Here is an 18,214-nt window from a genome sequence, read left to right on the forward strand (position 1 = left end):
TCACGCTTTGTACAACACAAACAGTTGTATAAAGATTTGTCCTGCTTGGACCCAGCAAAGTTTAAAACTATTGCAGAGAAGGGCCTTGAAGATGAAGCATTGGAAGGTATTATTAAGCTGTTTCCACAAATAATGCAAAGATCAAGTAATATTGGAATTGTTTTCTTTTGCTTCAAACTTTGATGTGTTAAAGCTATTGCTTAATGATGGTGAGAATATGGATTCCAGTTGCAACAATTGTAAAATTTGCCGCACTTGCCCATCGTGTGTACTAAAAATTCTGGCATTCATGACAAGGCATATGATAACCTTTATGAACTTTAAAAAGTCATCTGCACACTATCAGTTACTCAAGTCCAATGTGAGAGGACATTTTCAAAGCTAAAGATCATAAAGACAAGGTTAAGAAATTCGCCGTCTGAGGAGAATTTGGAATCATACATGTTGCTATCCATTGAAAAGGAATTGTTAGATGAATTGGATGCAGAAACAATTATTGGCAGATTTGCACAATCATCTAGCGAACACAAACGATTGCTCTTAATATAGTGGACTGCATGCAATGCTCTATTGTGCTTTTGAACTATCTGTTAATGTGTAAATTGTACAGTAAACTATTTAAAAATATCAACCAATTACTTAAAATTTAAAAAAATAAAAAATTCAATTATAACATTCTGTATTTATATATGGTATCTACTGCCAGTAATATGTACAGTACATGTACACTGTAATTACTAAGAAATACTCATTTTTTCCACAAACATTTTAATTGTACCCTTTTTTCCATAAGTATTTTTTGAAAATTTTATTTATTTGTTATGAAAATTAAATGATAGCATTGTAGTTGTGGGTGGGCCCCCTTTGTCTCCTGGCAACCAATATTTTTAGACCCAGTCCGCCACTGAATATACATCATTGAGCACAGGTTCAACCTCCCCCAGCTCTATTTAAAAGGATCAACAACTGCTTACAGATTAGTTGCCGATTGATTTCTCCTGCCAGTTGCTGCAATCGTAGAAATGTTTGGTGCTTCTAGAGCAAAGTTGCTCAAGTGTACTGGGAGTGGTGTAGCATGCTACAGGGCCTTGTCCTGATTCATGGCTTCTGAACAAACCATCCTTTTCCAGACATGGAGCAATGCTTTATTCCCTTCGGGGCTCTGACATGACAAGGTGAATGAACAGACGTTACACAAAACAGAACAAGCTCCTGGAAGATGATGGATGAGGAAGGGAGAGAAGGGTTCTCTAACAGAAGGCCATATCTGTCCAATGTGTTCAAGAAACAATTTTTCTATCAGAACCTCAGCAATTGCAAGTGTGATGCATTTGCACTTCACTAAGGATATTATGACGGAAATCTGCCCCCTGTAGCCTCAGAGCAAGTCGAGTAGGTACTGCCAATGGCTGAGAAGGCTGGAGCAGGAGATATGTACAACATCTCCCAGTATGTCAAAGAAGAAACAGGTCTTTGTGAGGATTACAGGCTTTCCAATGTTGCACGGTGTCATTGACTGCATGCATGTCACCAGAGGGCTATCGTTTGAGAACAAGGTACATAAATCTGTGCGCAACCCACATACATATGTCCAGCAAGCATACAATGTCACAAGGAATATGATGCAATAGACCATTAGGGTCCTGAAACAAATGTCCTGATCCCTGAACTATTCTAAAGTAGGCCTGCAGTACTTGGCAGAGTGGGTGTTAAGATTTTCCCTCATAAGGGTAACACCTATATTGCCATCACCTCCACCTATATTGCCATCACCTCCACCTCATCACCTACACAGTGACCAGCTGAAGAGCAGGAGAAGCAGGAAGAAGAGACAGAAGATGAAGGGAGAAGGCAACCATATAGGGACTCTTTCTGGTGGGCAGTCCATGGAACAACTGATTCAATTGAAAGATCAGTAAATGCAACCTCAATTCCCCATTCATCAACAGTCACTTTAATTTCTCTCTGTCACAAACCATCAACACATTTGCTTACTCAATGCAAAAACAAAATCTACACAAAATAAACATTCCAAACCAATTTTATTGCCATTTTATTGTACACAAAAGTCAACTAAGGTGCAGGATCCTTGCCATGCCCTTAGTCGCTGGACTTGTAATCCAGTGACCTAGGGTAATGCCCTGGGGACCTGGGTTCGAATCCAACCATGGGAGATGGTGAAATTTGAATTCAATTTTTAAAAATCTAGAATTAAAAGTCTAATCAGGACCATGAAACAATTGTCGATTGTTGTAAAAACCCATCTGGTTCAATAATGTCCCTTAGGGAAGGAAATCTGCCATCCTTACCTGGTCTGGCCTACATGTGACTCCAGACCCAAAGCAATGTGGTTGACTCGTAAATGCCCTCAAAGGTGGACAATATATGCTGGTCCAGCCAGTGATGGCCCACAACCTATGAACAAATTTTTTTAAAGTACCTGTTTTACTTGTGCCATTTGCCCTGTCCTCAAACCTCAACACAGTGCGATTGCAGTGACTGGTGGAAGGTTGCTGATTTTCAGTGGGGCTGGACTGCAGACTTAATAGAACATAGAACATAGAAAAATACAGCACAGAACAGGCCTTTCGGCCCACGATATTGTGCCAAACTTTTATCCTAGATTAAGAACAAATTAATCAACACTCCATCATTCTACTGTAATCCATGTACCTATCCAATAGCCGCTTGAAGGTCCCTAATGTTTCCGACTCAACTATTTCCACAGGCAGTGCATTCCATCCCCCACTACTCTCTGGGTAAAGAACCTACCTCTGACATTCCCCCTATATCTTCCACCTCACCTTAAATTTATGTCCCCTTGTAATGGTTTGTTCCGGGGAAAAAGTCTCTGACTGTCTACTCTATCTATTCCCTTGATCATCTTATAAGCCTCTATCAAGTCGCCCTTCATCCTTCTCCGTTCTAATGAGAAAAGGCCTAGCACCCTCAACCTTTCCTCGTAAGACCTACTCTCCATTCCAGGCAACATCCTGGTAAATCTACTTTGCACCTTTTCCAAAGCTTCCACATCCTTCCTAAAATGAGGCGACCAGTACTGCACACAGTACTCCAAATGTGGCCTGACCAAGGTTTTGTACAGCTGCATCATCACCTCACGGCTCTTAAATTCAATCCCTCTGCTAATGAACGCTAGCACACCATAGGCCTTCTTCACAGTTCTATCCACTCGAGTGGCAACTTTCAAAGATCTATGAACATAGACCTCAAGATCTCTCTGCTCTTCCACATTGCCAAGAACCCTACCGTTAACCCTGTATTCCACATTCATATTTGTCCTTCCAAAATGGACAACCTCACACTTTTCAGGGTTAAACTCCATCTGCCACTTCTCAGCCCAGCTCTGCATCCTATCTATGTCTCTTTGCAGCCGACAACAGCCCTCCTCACTATCCACAACTCCACCAATCTTTGTATCGTCTGCAAATTTACTGACCTACCCTTCAACTCCCTCATCCAAGTCATTAATGAAAATCACAAACAGCAGAGGACCCAGAACTGATCCCTGCGGTACGCCACTGATAACTGGGCTCCAGGTTGAATATTTGCCATCCACCACCACTCTCTGACTTCTATCGGTTAGCCAGTTCGTTATCCAACTGGCCAAATTTCCCACTATCCCATGCCTCCTTACTTTCTGCATAAGCCTACCATGGGGAACCTTATCAAATGCCTTACTAAAATTCATGTACACCACATCCACTGCTTCACCTTCATCCACGTGCTTGGTCACCTCCTCAAAGAATTCAATAAGACTTGTGAGGCAAGACCGACCCCTCACAAATCCGTGCTGACTATCCCTAATCAAGCAGTGTCTTTCCAGATGCTCAGAAATCCTATCCCTCAGTACCCTTTCCATTACTTTGCCTACCACCGAAGTAAGACTAACTGGCCTGTAATTCCCAGGGTTATCCCTATTCCCTTTTTTGAATAGGGGCACGACATTCACCACTCTCCAATCCCCTGGTACTTCCCCTTTTGACAGTAAGGACTAAACGATCATTGCCAATGGCTCTGCAATTTTATCTCTTGCTTCCCATAGAATCCTTTGATATATCCCGTCAGGCCCGGGGCCTTGTCTATCCTCAAGTTTTTCAAAATGCCCAACGCATCTTCCTTCCTAACAAGTATCTCCTCGAGCTTACGAGTCTGTTTCACACTGTCCTCTCCAACAATATGGCCCCTCTCATTCGTAAATACTGAAGAAAAGTGCTCGTTCAAGACCTCTCCTATGTCTTCAGACTCAATGCACAATCTCCCACTACTGTCCTTGATCGGACCTACCCTCGCTCGAGTCACTCTCATATTTTTCACATATGTGTAAAATGACTTGGGGTTTTCCTTGATTCTACCCACCAAAGATTTTTCATGCCCTCTTTTGGCTCTCCTAATCCCTTTCTTCAGTTCCCCCCTGGCTATCTTGAATCCCTCCAGCGTCCTGTCTGAACCTTGTTTCCTCAGCCTTACATAAGTATCCTTCTTCCTCTTCCTCTTAACAAGATATTCAACCTCTCTTGTCAACCATGGTTCCCTCACTTGACCATCTCTTCCCTGCCTGATAGGGACATACATATCAAGGACACGTAGTATCTGTTCCTTGAACAAGTTCCACATTTCAATTCTGTCCTTCTCTGACAGCCTATGTTCCCATCTTATGTACTTCAGTTCTTGCCTGACAGCATCGTATTTACCCTTCCCCCAATTGTAAACCATGCCCTGTTGCACGCACCTATCCCTCTCCATTACTAAAGTGAAAGTCACAGAATTGTGGTCACTATCTCCAAAATGCTCCCCCACTAACAAATCTATCACTTGCCCTGGTTCATTACCAAGTACCAAATCCAATATGACCTCCCCTCTGGTCAGACAATCTACATACTGTGTTAGAAAAGCTTCCTGGACACACTGCACAAACACCACCCCATAAAAACTATTTGATCTAAAGAGTTTCCACTCAATATTTGGGAAGTTGAAGTCACCCGTGACTACTACCCTGTGACTTCTGCACCTTTCCAAAATCTGTTCCCAATCTGTTCCTCCACATCTCTACTGCTATTGGGGGGCCTATAGAAAACTCCCAACAAGGTGACTGCTCCTTTCCTATTTCTGACTTCAACCCATACTACCTCAGTAGGCAGATCCTCCTTGAACTGCCTTTCTGCAGCTGTTATACTATCTCTAATTAACAATGCAACCCCCCCACCTCTTTTACCACCCTCCCTAATCTTATTGAAACATCTATAACCAGGAACCTCCAACAACAAGGGCAGCAAGGTAGCATTGTGGATAGCACAATCGCTTCACAGCTCCAGGGTCCCAGGTTCGATTCCGGTTTGGGTCACTGTCTGTGCGGGGTCTGCACATCCTCCCCGTGTGTGCGTGGGTTTCCTCCGGGTGCTCCGGTTTCCTCCCACAGTCACAAAGATGTGCAGGTTAGGTGGATTGGCCATGATAAATTGCCCTTAGTGTCCAAAATTGGCCTTAGTGTTGGGTGGGGTTACTGGGTTATGGGGTTATGGGGATAGGGTGGAGGTGTTGACCTTGGGTAGGGTGCTCTTTCCAAGAGCCAGTGCAGACTCGATGGGCCGAATGGCCTCCTTCTGCACTGTAAATTCTATGTATGTTAAACTATTTCTGCCCCTCTTCTATCCAAGTTTCTGTGATGGCCACCACATCGTAGTCCCAAGTACCAATCCATGCCTTAAGTTCATCCACCTTATTCCTGATGCTTCTTGCGTTGAAGTATGCACACTTCAACCCATCCCCATGCCTGCAAGTGCTCTCCTTTGTCAGTGTTACCTTCCCCACTGCCTCACTACACGCTTTAACGTTCTGAATATCGGTTACCTTAGTTGCTGGACTACAAGTCTGGTTCCCATTCCCCCGCCAAATTAGTTTAAACCCTCCCGAAGAGTACTAGAAAACCTCCTTCCCAGGATATTGGTGCCCCTCTGGTTCGGATGCAACCCGTCCTGCTTGTACAGGTCCCACCTTCCCCAGAATGCGCTCCAATTATCCAAATACCTGAAGCCCTCCCTCCTACACCATGCCTGCAGCCACCTGTTAAACTGCACTCTCTCCCTATTCCTAGCCTCGCTATCACATGGCACCGGCAACAAACCAGAGATGACAACTCTGTCTGTCCTGGCTTTTAACTTCCAGCCTAACTCCCTAAACTCGTTTATTACATCCACACCCTTTTTCCTACCTATGTTGTTGGTACCAATGTGCACCACGACTTCTGGCTGCTCACCCTCCCCCTTAAGGATCCTGAAGGCACGATCCGAGATATCCCTGGCCCTGGCACCCGGGGGGCAACATGCCTTCCGGGAGTCTCGCTCGCGACCAGAGAATCTCCTATCTATTCCCCTAACCATTGAGCTTCCTATCACTATTGCTTTTCTATTCTCCCCCTTTCCCTTCTGAGCCCGAGATGCCAGACTCAGTGCCAGAGACCTGGCCGCTAGGGTCTTCCCCCGGTAGGTCATCCCCCACAACAGCATCCAAAATGGTAGACTTGTTTTGAAGGGGAACGGCCACGAGGGATCCCTGCACTGTCTGCCCGTTTGTTTTCTTTCCCCTGACTGTAACCCAGCTACTCTTGTCCTGTTCCTTGGGTGTGGTTACCTCCCTGTAACTCTTCTCTATTACCCCCTCTGCCTCCCGGATGATCCGAAGTTCATCCAGCTCCAGTTCCCTAACACGGTCTCTGAGGAGCTGGAGTTGGGTGCACTTCCCGCAGGTATAGTTAGCAGGGACACCGGTGGTATCCCTCACCACCCACATCCTAAAGGAGGAGCATGCAACTGCCCTAGCCTCCATCCCCTCTTACCTTACAGAATATAGCTGCACTGTGGACCAACTGGAACTCCGCCCTCCGACTCTGCTCCCAGTCAGCTGCAGTCTCTGTAAACTCCAATGAAATGAAATGAAAGGAGGACCTTACTCCCTCCTCACCTAACTCCCTCAGTCACCAAACTCTCACTATAGCACTCAAATTCAGCACTCAGTGCAAACAAAATCTGCACCGTAAGGAGCTCAGATTTATATTGCGGCTCTAGCCTCTGAAAACTGGCCTAATCCAATTAACTAATTAACAAGCTCCAGCTGCAAGTAGCTACAAGTAGAACCTTTGTTTAAAGCTGATTGAAAATTCACCTTCTTCTCAACCAAACAGCAACTTTTAAGTTAATTAACTAAATTAAAGAAAGACTAGATTTTAGATAAAAATTAAAAATAAACACTTAATATCCCTTAGTCACCAAACTCTCACTATAGCACTCAAATGCACCCAAATTCAGCACTCAGTGCAAACTCAGACCACTTGCAGGTCATCTTCAAAGAGCTCTGGCTCGCGAAGGCCCAGCTTTGGACTGCATCATCTCAGCATGGGTGACAGCTTTTGATCTGGTTGGCTAAAAGTCAACAGCAAGGGCAGTGTGTTTTAGCAGCGGTGGAGGATGAGTGCTGTCAAGTTGAGAGGGGACAACATGTTTATGCTGCATGAAGCCTTTGGAACCTCCCCCCGGGAGGCACCTCAATAGTTTAATAATGTGTTGAAAGACAGATTGCTGAATGCCATGGCACCCTCAAGCCCCTTTGAATAATGATATCTGCAGCCATAATATTTGCAATCTGAGCTTGTGTATGAATAAACTAAGCTGGTATAACAGCAGCCTGAACGTGCATGACTTCAGGCTGAGCTTCCACTGCAGCAGCCGATGTTGGGTGGCTTGTATTTGTGCTACAGTAGAAGCTAAGATATCAGCCTTCGAATGCTGCAGCGTCGCTGGGTCTGCAAATGTGTGAACAGTATTTGTCGCCACCACCATTTTGTTGTGCGTTTGTATTAACATCTTTCCCCACCCCCCGCCCCCCCACAACCAAGTACTTATCTAAACCCTCTGTTGCAGAACTCAAGTACAACCTCACCATCCAGTGAGCTAGTACCTGTATTACCCTGTCACCTGCCCTGGCTGCAGGTCACTCCGACACAGTGTTTCACCACCAATGTCTGTCTCAGCAGCATAGTTATGCAGCAGCCTGTACATTCCCACACAGACCATGCAGATGTAAACCCTTTTAAGTTGCTGCAGGCGCATGGTTGCAATAAAAATTAAAGGGGCCACGCACTTAAACAAATCACTACTTAAATCCAAAATAAATGAGGATAAGTTGCTCATCATGTGCAAATCCTGCCTCCAAGCTATATTTTTTATTTTACACATATATTTTGTGAGTGGCATTATCTGGACAAGTGGTTGCCAGTGTGAGAGCAAGTTATGGTGTATGGCCTTCTCTTCCATCTCTTGCTCTTATGACATTGCCCAGCAGGTTGGTGGAATACCTGAAAAGAGAAATAAACGAGGGTAACATTGTGATTAGGCATTTGGGAAGGGGTTGGTTGGAAGCAAGAGGCGCATGCTTACACCAGTTATAACTTATCAATCAGAAGAGGTTGTGAAATGAGAGTGAAGTAGGCCGTGAGAAGAAGTATTAAGTATGAGGATGCCATCACGTTTGATGGTTTCAGTGTTGCCAACAGCCAGTGCCTTATTAGCATTGGCTGTTCCATAATAAGATTATGAAGAAGCAGGTACAGGTAATTTGGTCCATCGAATCTGCTCCACCATTCGATAAGATCATGGCTGGACCAATTGTAGCCTTAACTCCAATTTCCTGCCTGCCTCCCATAACCCTTGAACCAATGATGGCAATCACCCTCTCTTCCATCAGGTAGGGAAATGCACCCATACGTGTCCCCACTGGTTAATACCTACAGCCTCCATTTCTACACCATAATCTCCTGCAAAAGGGAGGGAACCATGTCAGTGATTGTGCAACAATTTATTTGGGTGATGTGGCTGTCATGCATGAATAGCTGGCAGTACATGCAAGCTCGGAGATGTAGGTGTAAGACTTACAAAAGTGCTATGTGTGTCAGGGTACGGTGAAGCTATGAATGTTAAGAATGAGTTGCGATTGATAGAGATTATGTAAGTGATGGGGATAGATGTGATAGGGCAGGGAATTGTGTCTGAGGTTGGTGGTGCAGTTGGTAGAATATAGCTACTGAAGAAACCTTACCTGGAGGGGGGGGCCATCATCTGACTCTCTGCACTCTTCACATTTCCGGGTCACAATGGACAGTCAATGGAGCCAGATAGCTGCCTTGCAATCAGCGGCAATGGCGGTCCATGCCCAGACACTCCAGGGGACACCCCAGACCCACGGGCTGTCTCTAGGTTATCCCCTGCTACTCCCCACAGCCCTGGCGGACGCCGCAAGCCAGCCACACAACTGTCAGCCCACTGTTGTGCCTTTGGCATCTATTCCTACCTCCTTTCACGCCCTCAGCACCCACACTCCTGGTCGCCGTTTTGAAATATCACAAGTGAAGCACAATGGCATCACTTAGCTTGATGGAGCATTGTGGGAGGCCAGAGATTACTGGGTCGGGCCTGTTAATGATATGTTAATGAATGCTACTGTGCCTTTTGCATGCCCACACCAGCGTGGGGCATGGAACTCATTCACGCCACCATCGAGGCACCGGAGCATGCGCTCCATAGGCCGCTTGGCACTGACCTCCATTTCAGACTGACATCCAATTCTCTGTCCAATTGCAATTCGTAATTCCGTGTCACTGGGCGAGAATCCATCCCCACAACTGTTTCTCACCACCTCCCCCAGCAAAGTATTCAGTGCGATACTGGAGAATCCAGGAACATGCCCCCTCTCTTCTCCCTACATCAGCTCTTTTCCACAAATTGTTTCAACAATTGCTCCAGTCAAAACACACTGCACTTTAAAGAGTTGCAGGTTAATTTAAATAATGCAGTTCCGTTTTAAGTGATACTAGCCACTGCTAAGAAGTGCAACCATTTAGGCATTTAACGCTGGCTGCAGGCAACAATCATTAAAATTAACAAGCATCATGACATTTTACCTGGGTGCATTGGAAGCAATGGATGTACATTAACCATGCAGTGCACTCCCAGCACCTGGTTTCAGGGACCAATGAATTTTGCCTTATAAACTCCAGAAACTGCACAATTTTTTTATTGGTATTAGTATGTGCAATCTAAGCAGACTATTTGAAAACTTATCTGTGAAATCAGTGCAGTCATCAAAGCATTATGAGTTTTTGAAGCTTGTTTATTTTACTTTATGAATGTTACATGAATGTTGGCACAGGTACAGAGACAGCAAAAATCATATGGGAATGGTTACTATAGAAAGAACAGAGAAAACACCTCTAATGCCACCAAAAACAGTGAGCTCATGAGTTAAAATTGGTCACCTTGAACAGACAGGTGTTGATGCACAAGTGTGGAGTAGCGAGGTTGATGGAAATTCTAAAAGCTGACTAAAAAGCTAATCAATTAAAATGTTTTTAAAATTCCAATGCCTCACAAAGCAAACATGAATTAACAGAGTAATCCTCTTCCAAATCTGTATATTCTGGAACAGTCCCAACAGATTGGAGAGTGCCAAAACTAACTCCACTATTTAAAAAAAGGAGGGAGGGAGAAAACAGGAAATTACAGACTGGTTAGCATAACATCAGTAGAGAAAATGCTAGAGTCTATTTGAAAGGATGCGATAACAGGACACTTGGAAAATCTCAACAGGAATAAACAAAGTCAATATGGATTTAGGAAAGGGAAATCAAGTTTGACAAACCTATTTGAGTTTTTTGAGGACGTAACTAGCAGAATAGATAATGGTGAACCAATGGATGTGGTGTATTTGGATTTTCAGAAAGTTTGAAGTCCCACATAAGAGGCTAGTGTGTAAAATTAAAGCACATTGGATTGGGGTAATATACTGGCATGAATTGAGAATTGGTTAGCAGACAGGAAACAGAGTAGGAAAAAATGTTTTTACAGCCGTGGGGTCACCATAACCACTTGGGAGACAATGACAGCTGCTGTCAGTGTGGGCAGCATGACGAGGAGGACTGCTATTCAATGTCGGAAGAGACCAACCACCTCTACCTAGCTGCAAGGCTAAGTACGTGCCACCTGCTATAGACACCCTTGACCCATCAAGCATGTGATTTACAATGCCCTCCTTTTGTCCCCACAGGAGAAGATAGCCCACAATAAGCCGGAAAGGACCAAGATGAGGGGCAGAGTATGAGAGATTCGATTGCTCACTCCCAATGAGGAATGGGCCCTGGAGATCATGGGGCTGTCTGAGGAAAGAGCAGTCACTGACAGTGAGGCTGTCCTGCATCAGAAAGGTGATCCACTGCCCCTTCATCCAGATAACCTGTCTCAAGTGAGTTGTACCTGTCAGACAAAATAATCCTTCCCACTCACTGACCACATGTCCATTATTCCACAGGATATCCATCTGATGGGGCTGGGCCATCTGCAACTGTCACCCAAGAGACCACATTGGAGGAAAGTTCCAAGGAGACCGCCATCGACGTGTCACATCTATTGTCCTCACCAGCTCAGAGAAACACGCCTCATGGGTGTCATTAGTGGACAGTCTTCAAGGGCGGAATCTGGTGAGCACCATAGTTGCTGGTGCAGGCAGAAACATCCAAAGAAGACAGTAGTCAGAGGTCATCCAAGAGCTGATGCAGATGATAAGACACAGCTATGATATTCAGGAGGGGATATCATAAAACATAGAACATACAGTGCAGAAGGAGGCCACTTAAACCCTCACTTCCACCCTATCCCCGTAACCCAATAACGCCTCCTAACCTTTTTGAACATTAAACGCAATTTAGCATGGCCAATCCACCTAACCTGCACGTCTTTGGACTGTGGGAGGAATCCGGAGCACCCGGAGGAAACCTACGCAGACATGGGGAGAACGTGCAGACTCCTCAGAGTCAGTGATCCAGCGGGGAATCGAACCTGGGACCCTGGCGCTGTGAAGCCACAGTGCTAGCCATTTGTGCTACTGTGCTGCGGTAACATTATCAGTAACATTCCAGCGAGTGCATAGTTGATTGGCTACGGGTGCTGTAGATGATGCCCAAAATATGTGGCTCTGAGGCGAACACCTTTGGGGTGGCAGCCGCAGTGGAAAGCCTGGACCATGGCATCCGCGCCTTGAGTGGTGGTACCCAAGGAATGTTTCAGTCCGTGATGACCATGGCAGAGGGCCTTGACACCATGTCCCAGTAACTGAGGGACGTGTCCACATACAGGTGGAGATTGCCAAGGTTCTGCAGAGCATTGTCACTGACGACAACTGCTGAGGGCTTTGACACCATGGTGCAGACAATGGGGGGCCGCCAGGACTGGCAGAGCTAGGAGATGTAGAGGCCTCTGGAGCTCACTCCAGCTACCCCTCTGTCCCATGGAGACTCCCAGGGCTCTATGGGCACCGTCAGGGAGGATGAAGCACTGGAGGCCAACCCCGGGACCTGCCAACCAAGGAGACTACAGAGGTCTCCAGTTTTCCCGAATCCTCCCCTCCTGACGCGAGCGCATCTCTAGGGCAACGGGCAGAACAGGGTGGCATAGCGATGCATGTGACACCGATACGTCGGCTGGGGCCCCCCAGCTCCAGGCCCTCCAGAGGACATCCGCCAAAGGCATCAAAGAACACTGGACGTGAAAAACAGCATGCTGCCTCCACCTCTGATGCGCATTCTGGGGGCACACCTAGACATATCAGTGGGCCACAAAAGATCAAGAAAAGAGAAAGAATCACTGAGTGGGCAGTAGAGGGAGTGGAAATGTCAGGGGAACCCTGTATTCTAATCTTCACATCCCCCAGGCACAGTGGTCCAAGATCAAATGTGCCCAATGCAGATCCTGTTCAGAGGATGGGTGTGAGCGTGCTGTATGCAGAAAGATAGGTGTCAGATATTGGCATAACCTGAGGAGCGCCCGAGCTACCCTCACAGCGAGTTATCAACACTCTCCTGCCTTGCACATTGGCCCGCTAACTGTGTCGACATAGGCCCATCACCCTGGAGAGTGGAACAGGGTAGTCGAGGTGAAGAGAATGGAGGGGGAAGGAGGGATTGGGGGAAGGGAGGAAAGAGGAGAATGGGGGGAATTGGGTGAGAAGGAAGGGAAGGGTAGATTGGCAGGGAAGGAGGGATTGGGGGTGAGTAGAGGGGGTGCGCAGACAGACGAAGCTCATACTATGAGAATGAGGTCACCCTGGTCAACTGGGTATACTGGACCATTGTCATCTCCTGTCCTCCATCCTCCAGCTCCTCCTGCCGGTCCACCCCGGCTCGTCCTCCAACCCCTCCTGTTCCGCCTCCTCCTCAGACGAGAAACACATGCCTGGACTGCTCTGGTGGTGCACTGCAGCACACCCGCAGAGGGTTACCCTCCACAACCTAGCACAGCAGACCACCACAAAGCGGGAGACCCTCTGGGGAGTGTACTGCAGTGCACTATCAGAGCGCTCTAGGCATTGGAATCGCATTTTACAGCACGGGTGGCAACATAGGCTTTGTTACATCGAGTCTCCACCTCAGTCTCCGGCCTCCAGACTGGCGTCATCAGCCAGGACCTCAGCAGATCACCCTTGTCGCCCAAGAGCCAACCCCTCACCCGAAGGAACGCCCCAAAGGTGCCGGGAACTGATGAGTATGGCAGGAATTTGAGTCGTGCATGCTGCCTGGGTATCGGGCGCAGACATACATGATATGCAAATGCTGTGCTTTGTCGTGATTGTTGTTACAAGTCAAGCATGACCCTGAAGAACATTTTGTCATTATCTTGTATTTCTTGCTCATGGATAGTGTACCTGTGACTTCATTTCAAGATCAAAGGTAAGCAAGAACCGATTCAGTGATGGGGAAGATGATGGACTTGGTCCAAAAAGGAATGCTGTCAGACTGTCATTGCAAAAATCCAGACCTCGTGCCCTACATCACACAAAGAATTGAGTAGGCAGTTCAGAATGGAGTTTTATTGTGGGGAATCAACCTGATTATACCTCCATGCTTGTGTCGCAAAGTCTCTTATGTTCTGTGTTATGGACGTAGTAAAGATCAACACAGAACTTCTAGTTCTTTGACTAGTATGATAGTTTATGAACAAGATGGAACACGTGGAAAGATAACTAACAAACTATGATACAAATGGTGACAAAATAATTGAATTTAGTGAATTCCCCTGGAGCTACTTTTAGTGTGACTATCCTCTTGTACAACTTACTACTAACAGCTGGATATCTCAAGTTGCATAGTAGATCTCTATTGCCACCAGCTGGTTGGAGGTCGCATCGATAACTATATATTGATAGACAACTATATACAAAACTATGCACCGGCATATCACCACAGAGTCCTTGACCAACTACACGAAGAACATCCTAGTGTGATGAGGATGAAAGAATTGGTGGCCAGGATTAGATGCTCAAATTGAAGAGAAAGGAGGGCAATGTTAACCCCATGCAAAACTAAGGAACATGCCACCATTACATCTGTGGGAATGTTCGAAAAAGCCATGGCAAAGAATTCACATCAATTATGCTAGATCACATACTAGTGATTGTGGACGTATACTCAAAATGGTCAGAAGTCAAGATAATGAAGTCAACTACGGTTGACCAGACCATTGAGAAACTAGATGAAATATTTGCAAGATTTGGAACACCAGAGCAGATCCGTTTACTTTGAAGGAGTTTGAGGACTGCTTAATGGGAAACTGTAAACACCATATCAGGTCAGCTCCATATCACCCTGCAACGAATGAATTTGCTGAACATTTTGTGCAATAATTTAAGCATTTTATCAAAGCGTTGAAGGAAAAGGGACATTGGCAAGAAGAGTGAACAAGTTCCTAATGTCTTACCAGAACACTGTACATGCTACCATGCAGAGTTCACCGGAAATGCTGTTGTGAGAGGAAATTACGAGCATAGTTTGATGTGTTAACTTCACCTGATACTTCTGAGATTGTCAAACGACACCAACAAGCACAAATTGCAAGGAAGGACCAAAACTCTAAAAAGCAAGTATTTGATCAGGGGGAGAGAGTGCTAGATAGGAGCTACCCCACCATTGAGAAATGAATATTTGCTGGGATCCTAGCAAAGACTGGTCCAATATCACACTCCGTACATATGGATGATGAAAGAGTTTGGCAACGTCATGCTGATCAGTTACTTGCTCCACAAAGTGACCTCGTAGAAACTTCTCAAGATATTCTTCACTTGGAAAATCTAGAGAGCAAAACTACGGAACAGAGACCAGGTACAATGACGAGTTCAGATTCTGTTTATGAGGATGTTTCAATACCTATAGTGACAGATACTAGATTAACTAACCAAGAAGTACCATCTACAGACAGGAATGAGGACACTTCCAAAGTCTCAAGTAGCCAAGATCTAGAGCACCGCATTCTACCAAAAAGGGATAAACGTCCATCAGAGACTGTCTTCTTGAATTGTATGTATTTATATTTATGGATCGGTTGTACACATATTACTCATTGTCATTACACTAATGAAGTAAAGGGAAGGGGTGTTATGTACAAAAGAATACATCCCGCTGGTTAAGCATCTTGTGATGTGTAGTGACATCAGCAGAGTGTTTGCGCAGACTTTGTGTCGTTCACTGTCTTTGATTGTATGATCAACACCTTTTAATAAACTTCGTGTTTCACAAGAATCCAGAGTGTGGACACCTCCATAACCTTTCTATTTGCAGCAATAAAGAAATATAACAACGACCAACACTGAGGAACAGGAAATGTTCTTCCAGGTATTTTACATTATCCAGAATGTGAAAACTATATTTTTCACCATAGGATATGTTTTAAGTGATCTTGATTGAGATTTCCAGTCTAAAACTGCGAAGAATCAAATAATCTGAATATCCAAGCTCAAATATTAGCATGAATGATAGTAATAAAACTTACTGCAACTGCCTGTAGAATTTGTTTGACAGCACCCGCAGCATCTTTTTCACTGTAATATCCCTTTTCAACAATCCTACAAATAGTAAAGTAAAATTTGTTACTGCGGCAAAGTAATGAACATTTTTATGTTAGTCTATTGTATTCATAAAAAAATCTATTCTCTTGTAATACAGCCAGCACTTCTGTCAATTTACTCAGTGTTACCATAAAATGCACAGTAAATTTGTGATGAAATTTCTCATTTAATTTGTCACATAACCATATCAACATTTAATATGTCATTTTGAAGTTTTACACATTATTTTTATGAATTTTTAATATCGGATTAGCAAATTTGCAGATGACACTAAGATAGGTGGAGTTGCAGATAGTGAAGGAGACTGTCAGAGAATGCAGCAGAATATGGATAGGTTACCATTGCATTGACCTGAAACCAGCATTGACCTGAAACAACATGAGCAAACCCAGAGCTGTCAACGCTGCAAAGTCCAGCTTACTAACACTTGGGGACTTGTGCCAAACACTGGAAAGCTATCTCACACACTAGTCAAGTGGCAGTCTGATATAGTCATATACACCAAACACCCTTTACAATGTCCTAGAATCACCATCAACATTCCTGGGCAAGACAGATCTATCAGAGGTGGTGGCACTGGGGTGTACAGTCGGAGGGGAGTTTCTCTGAGAGTTCTCAAGATTGACTCCATGGGGACTTCATGTGGTCTCATTGCAAATGGTCAAACTTGGTCAAAAAATCTCCTGTTGATTGCCACCTACAACTTTCCCTCAGTTGATGAATCAATACACCTCCATGTGGAACACCAACTGAAAGAAACACTGAGGATGACAAGGGCACAGAATATACTCTGGGTGGGAGACTTCAATGTCCATCACCAAAAGATGTGCAGGTTAAATAGATTGGCCATGATAAATTGCCCTTAGTGTCCAAAATTGCCCTTAGTGTTGGGTGGGGTTACTGGGTTATGGGGATAGGGTGGAGGTGTTGACCTTGGATAGGGTGCTCTTTCCAAGAGCCGGTGCCGACTCGATGGGCCGAATGGCCTCCTTCTGCACTGTAAATTCTATATGATAACAGTGGATCGGTAGCATCTCTGACCAAGTCCGAAAGAACATAACTGCTAGATTGGGTCTGTAGCAGTCTTTGTGGAAATGAAGTCTCAACTTCACATTGGGGATATCCTCCATTATATTGTACCACACTCTCACCATGCCAAATGGTATAGATTTGAACAGATCAGATCTAGCAACCTAAAACTGGACATACATAAGGAATTGTAGGCCATCAACTGAAACAGAATTGTATTCAGCGTCAATCTGTTACATCATGGCCCGGTATATCCCCCACTCTACCATCAAGCCTAGGGATCAACACTGGTTCAATGAAGAGTCCAGGAGGGTGTGACAGAGACAGAACCAGGTGCATCTAAAAATGAGGTGTCAATGAGGAAATGGCTGAGGGACTGAACAGGTTTTTTGGGTCGGTCTTCACAGTGGAAGACACAAATAAAATGCCAGCGACTGATAGAAATGAGGCTATGGCAGGTGAGGACCTTGAGAGGATTGTTATCACTAAGGAGGTAGTGATGGGCAAGCTAATGGAGCTAAAGATAGACAAGTATCCTGGCCCTGATGGAATGCATCCCAGAGTGCTAAAAGAAATGGCTAGGGAAATTGCAGATGCACTAGTGATGATTTACCAAAATTCACTAGACTCTGGGGTGGTCCCGGTGGATTGGAAATTAGCAAACGTGACACCACTGTTTAAAAAAGGAGGTAGGCAGAGAGCAGGAAATTATAGGCCAGTGAGCTTAACTTCGATTGTAGGGAAGATGCTGGAATCTATCATCAAGGAAGAAAAGAGTGGTCAGGCCGTGGAATGCCCTACCTGCAACAGTAGTGAACTCGCCAACATAGAGGGCATTTAAAAGTTTATTGGATAAGCATATGGATGATAATGGCATAGTGTAGGTTAGATGGCCTTTAGTTTTTGACTTCCCATGTCGGTGCAACATCGTGGGCCGAAAGGCCTGTACTGCGCTGTATCGTTCTAAATATCTAAAAATAGCGAGGCATCTGGATAGAAATTGTCCCATTGGGCAGACGCAGCATGGGTTCATAAAAGGGCAGGTCGTGCCTAACTAATTTAGTGGAATTTTTTGAGGACATTACCAGTGCAGTAGATAACGGGGAGCCAATGGATGTGGTATATCTGGATTTCCAGAAAGCTTTTGACAAGGTGCCACACAAAAGGTTGCTACATAAGATAAAGATGCATGGCATTAAGGGTAAAGTAGTAGCATGGATAGAGGATT

The 18,214-nt window shown here is 45.0% G+C and overlaps 1 protein-coding gene across 3 annotated transcripts in view; it reads right to left on the minus strand.

Annotated features, from left to right (window-relative positions):
• Nucleotides 1–18,214, minus strand: part of LOC119970465 (calcium/calmodulin-dependent protein kinase type IV-like) — a 173,351-nt gene that overhangs the window by 63,660 nt on the left and 91,477 nt on the right. For all 3 annotated transcript variants that reach the window (XM_038805117.1, XM_038805118.1, XM_038805119.1), the window contains exon 5: nt 15,882–15,954. In XM_038805117.1, the coding sequence (XP_038661045.1) occupies nt 15,882–15,954 (73 nt within the window). The remainder of the gene's footprint in view (nt 1–15,881; nt 15,955–18,214) is intronic.

This window comes from Scyliorhinus canicula, chromosome 8 (genome assembly GCF_902713615.1).
Source record: "Scyliorhinus canicula chromosome 8, sScyCan1.1, whole genome shotgun sequence".
In the NCBI taxonomy this organism is placed as follows: Eukaryota; Metazoa; Chordata; class Chondrichthyes; order Carcharhiniformes; family Scyliorhinidae; genus Scyliorhinus; species Scyliorhinus canicula.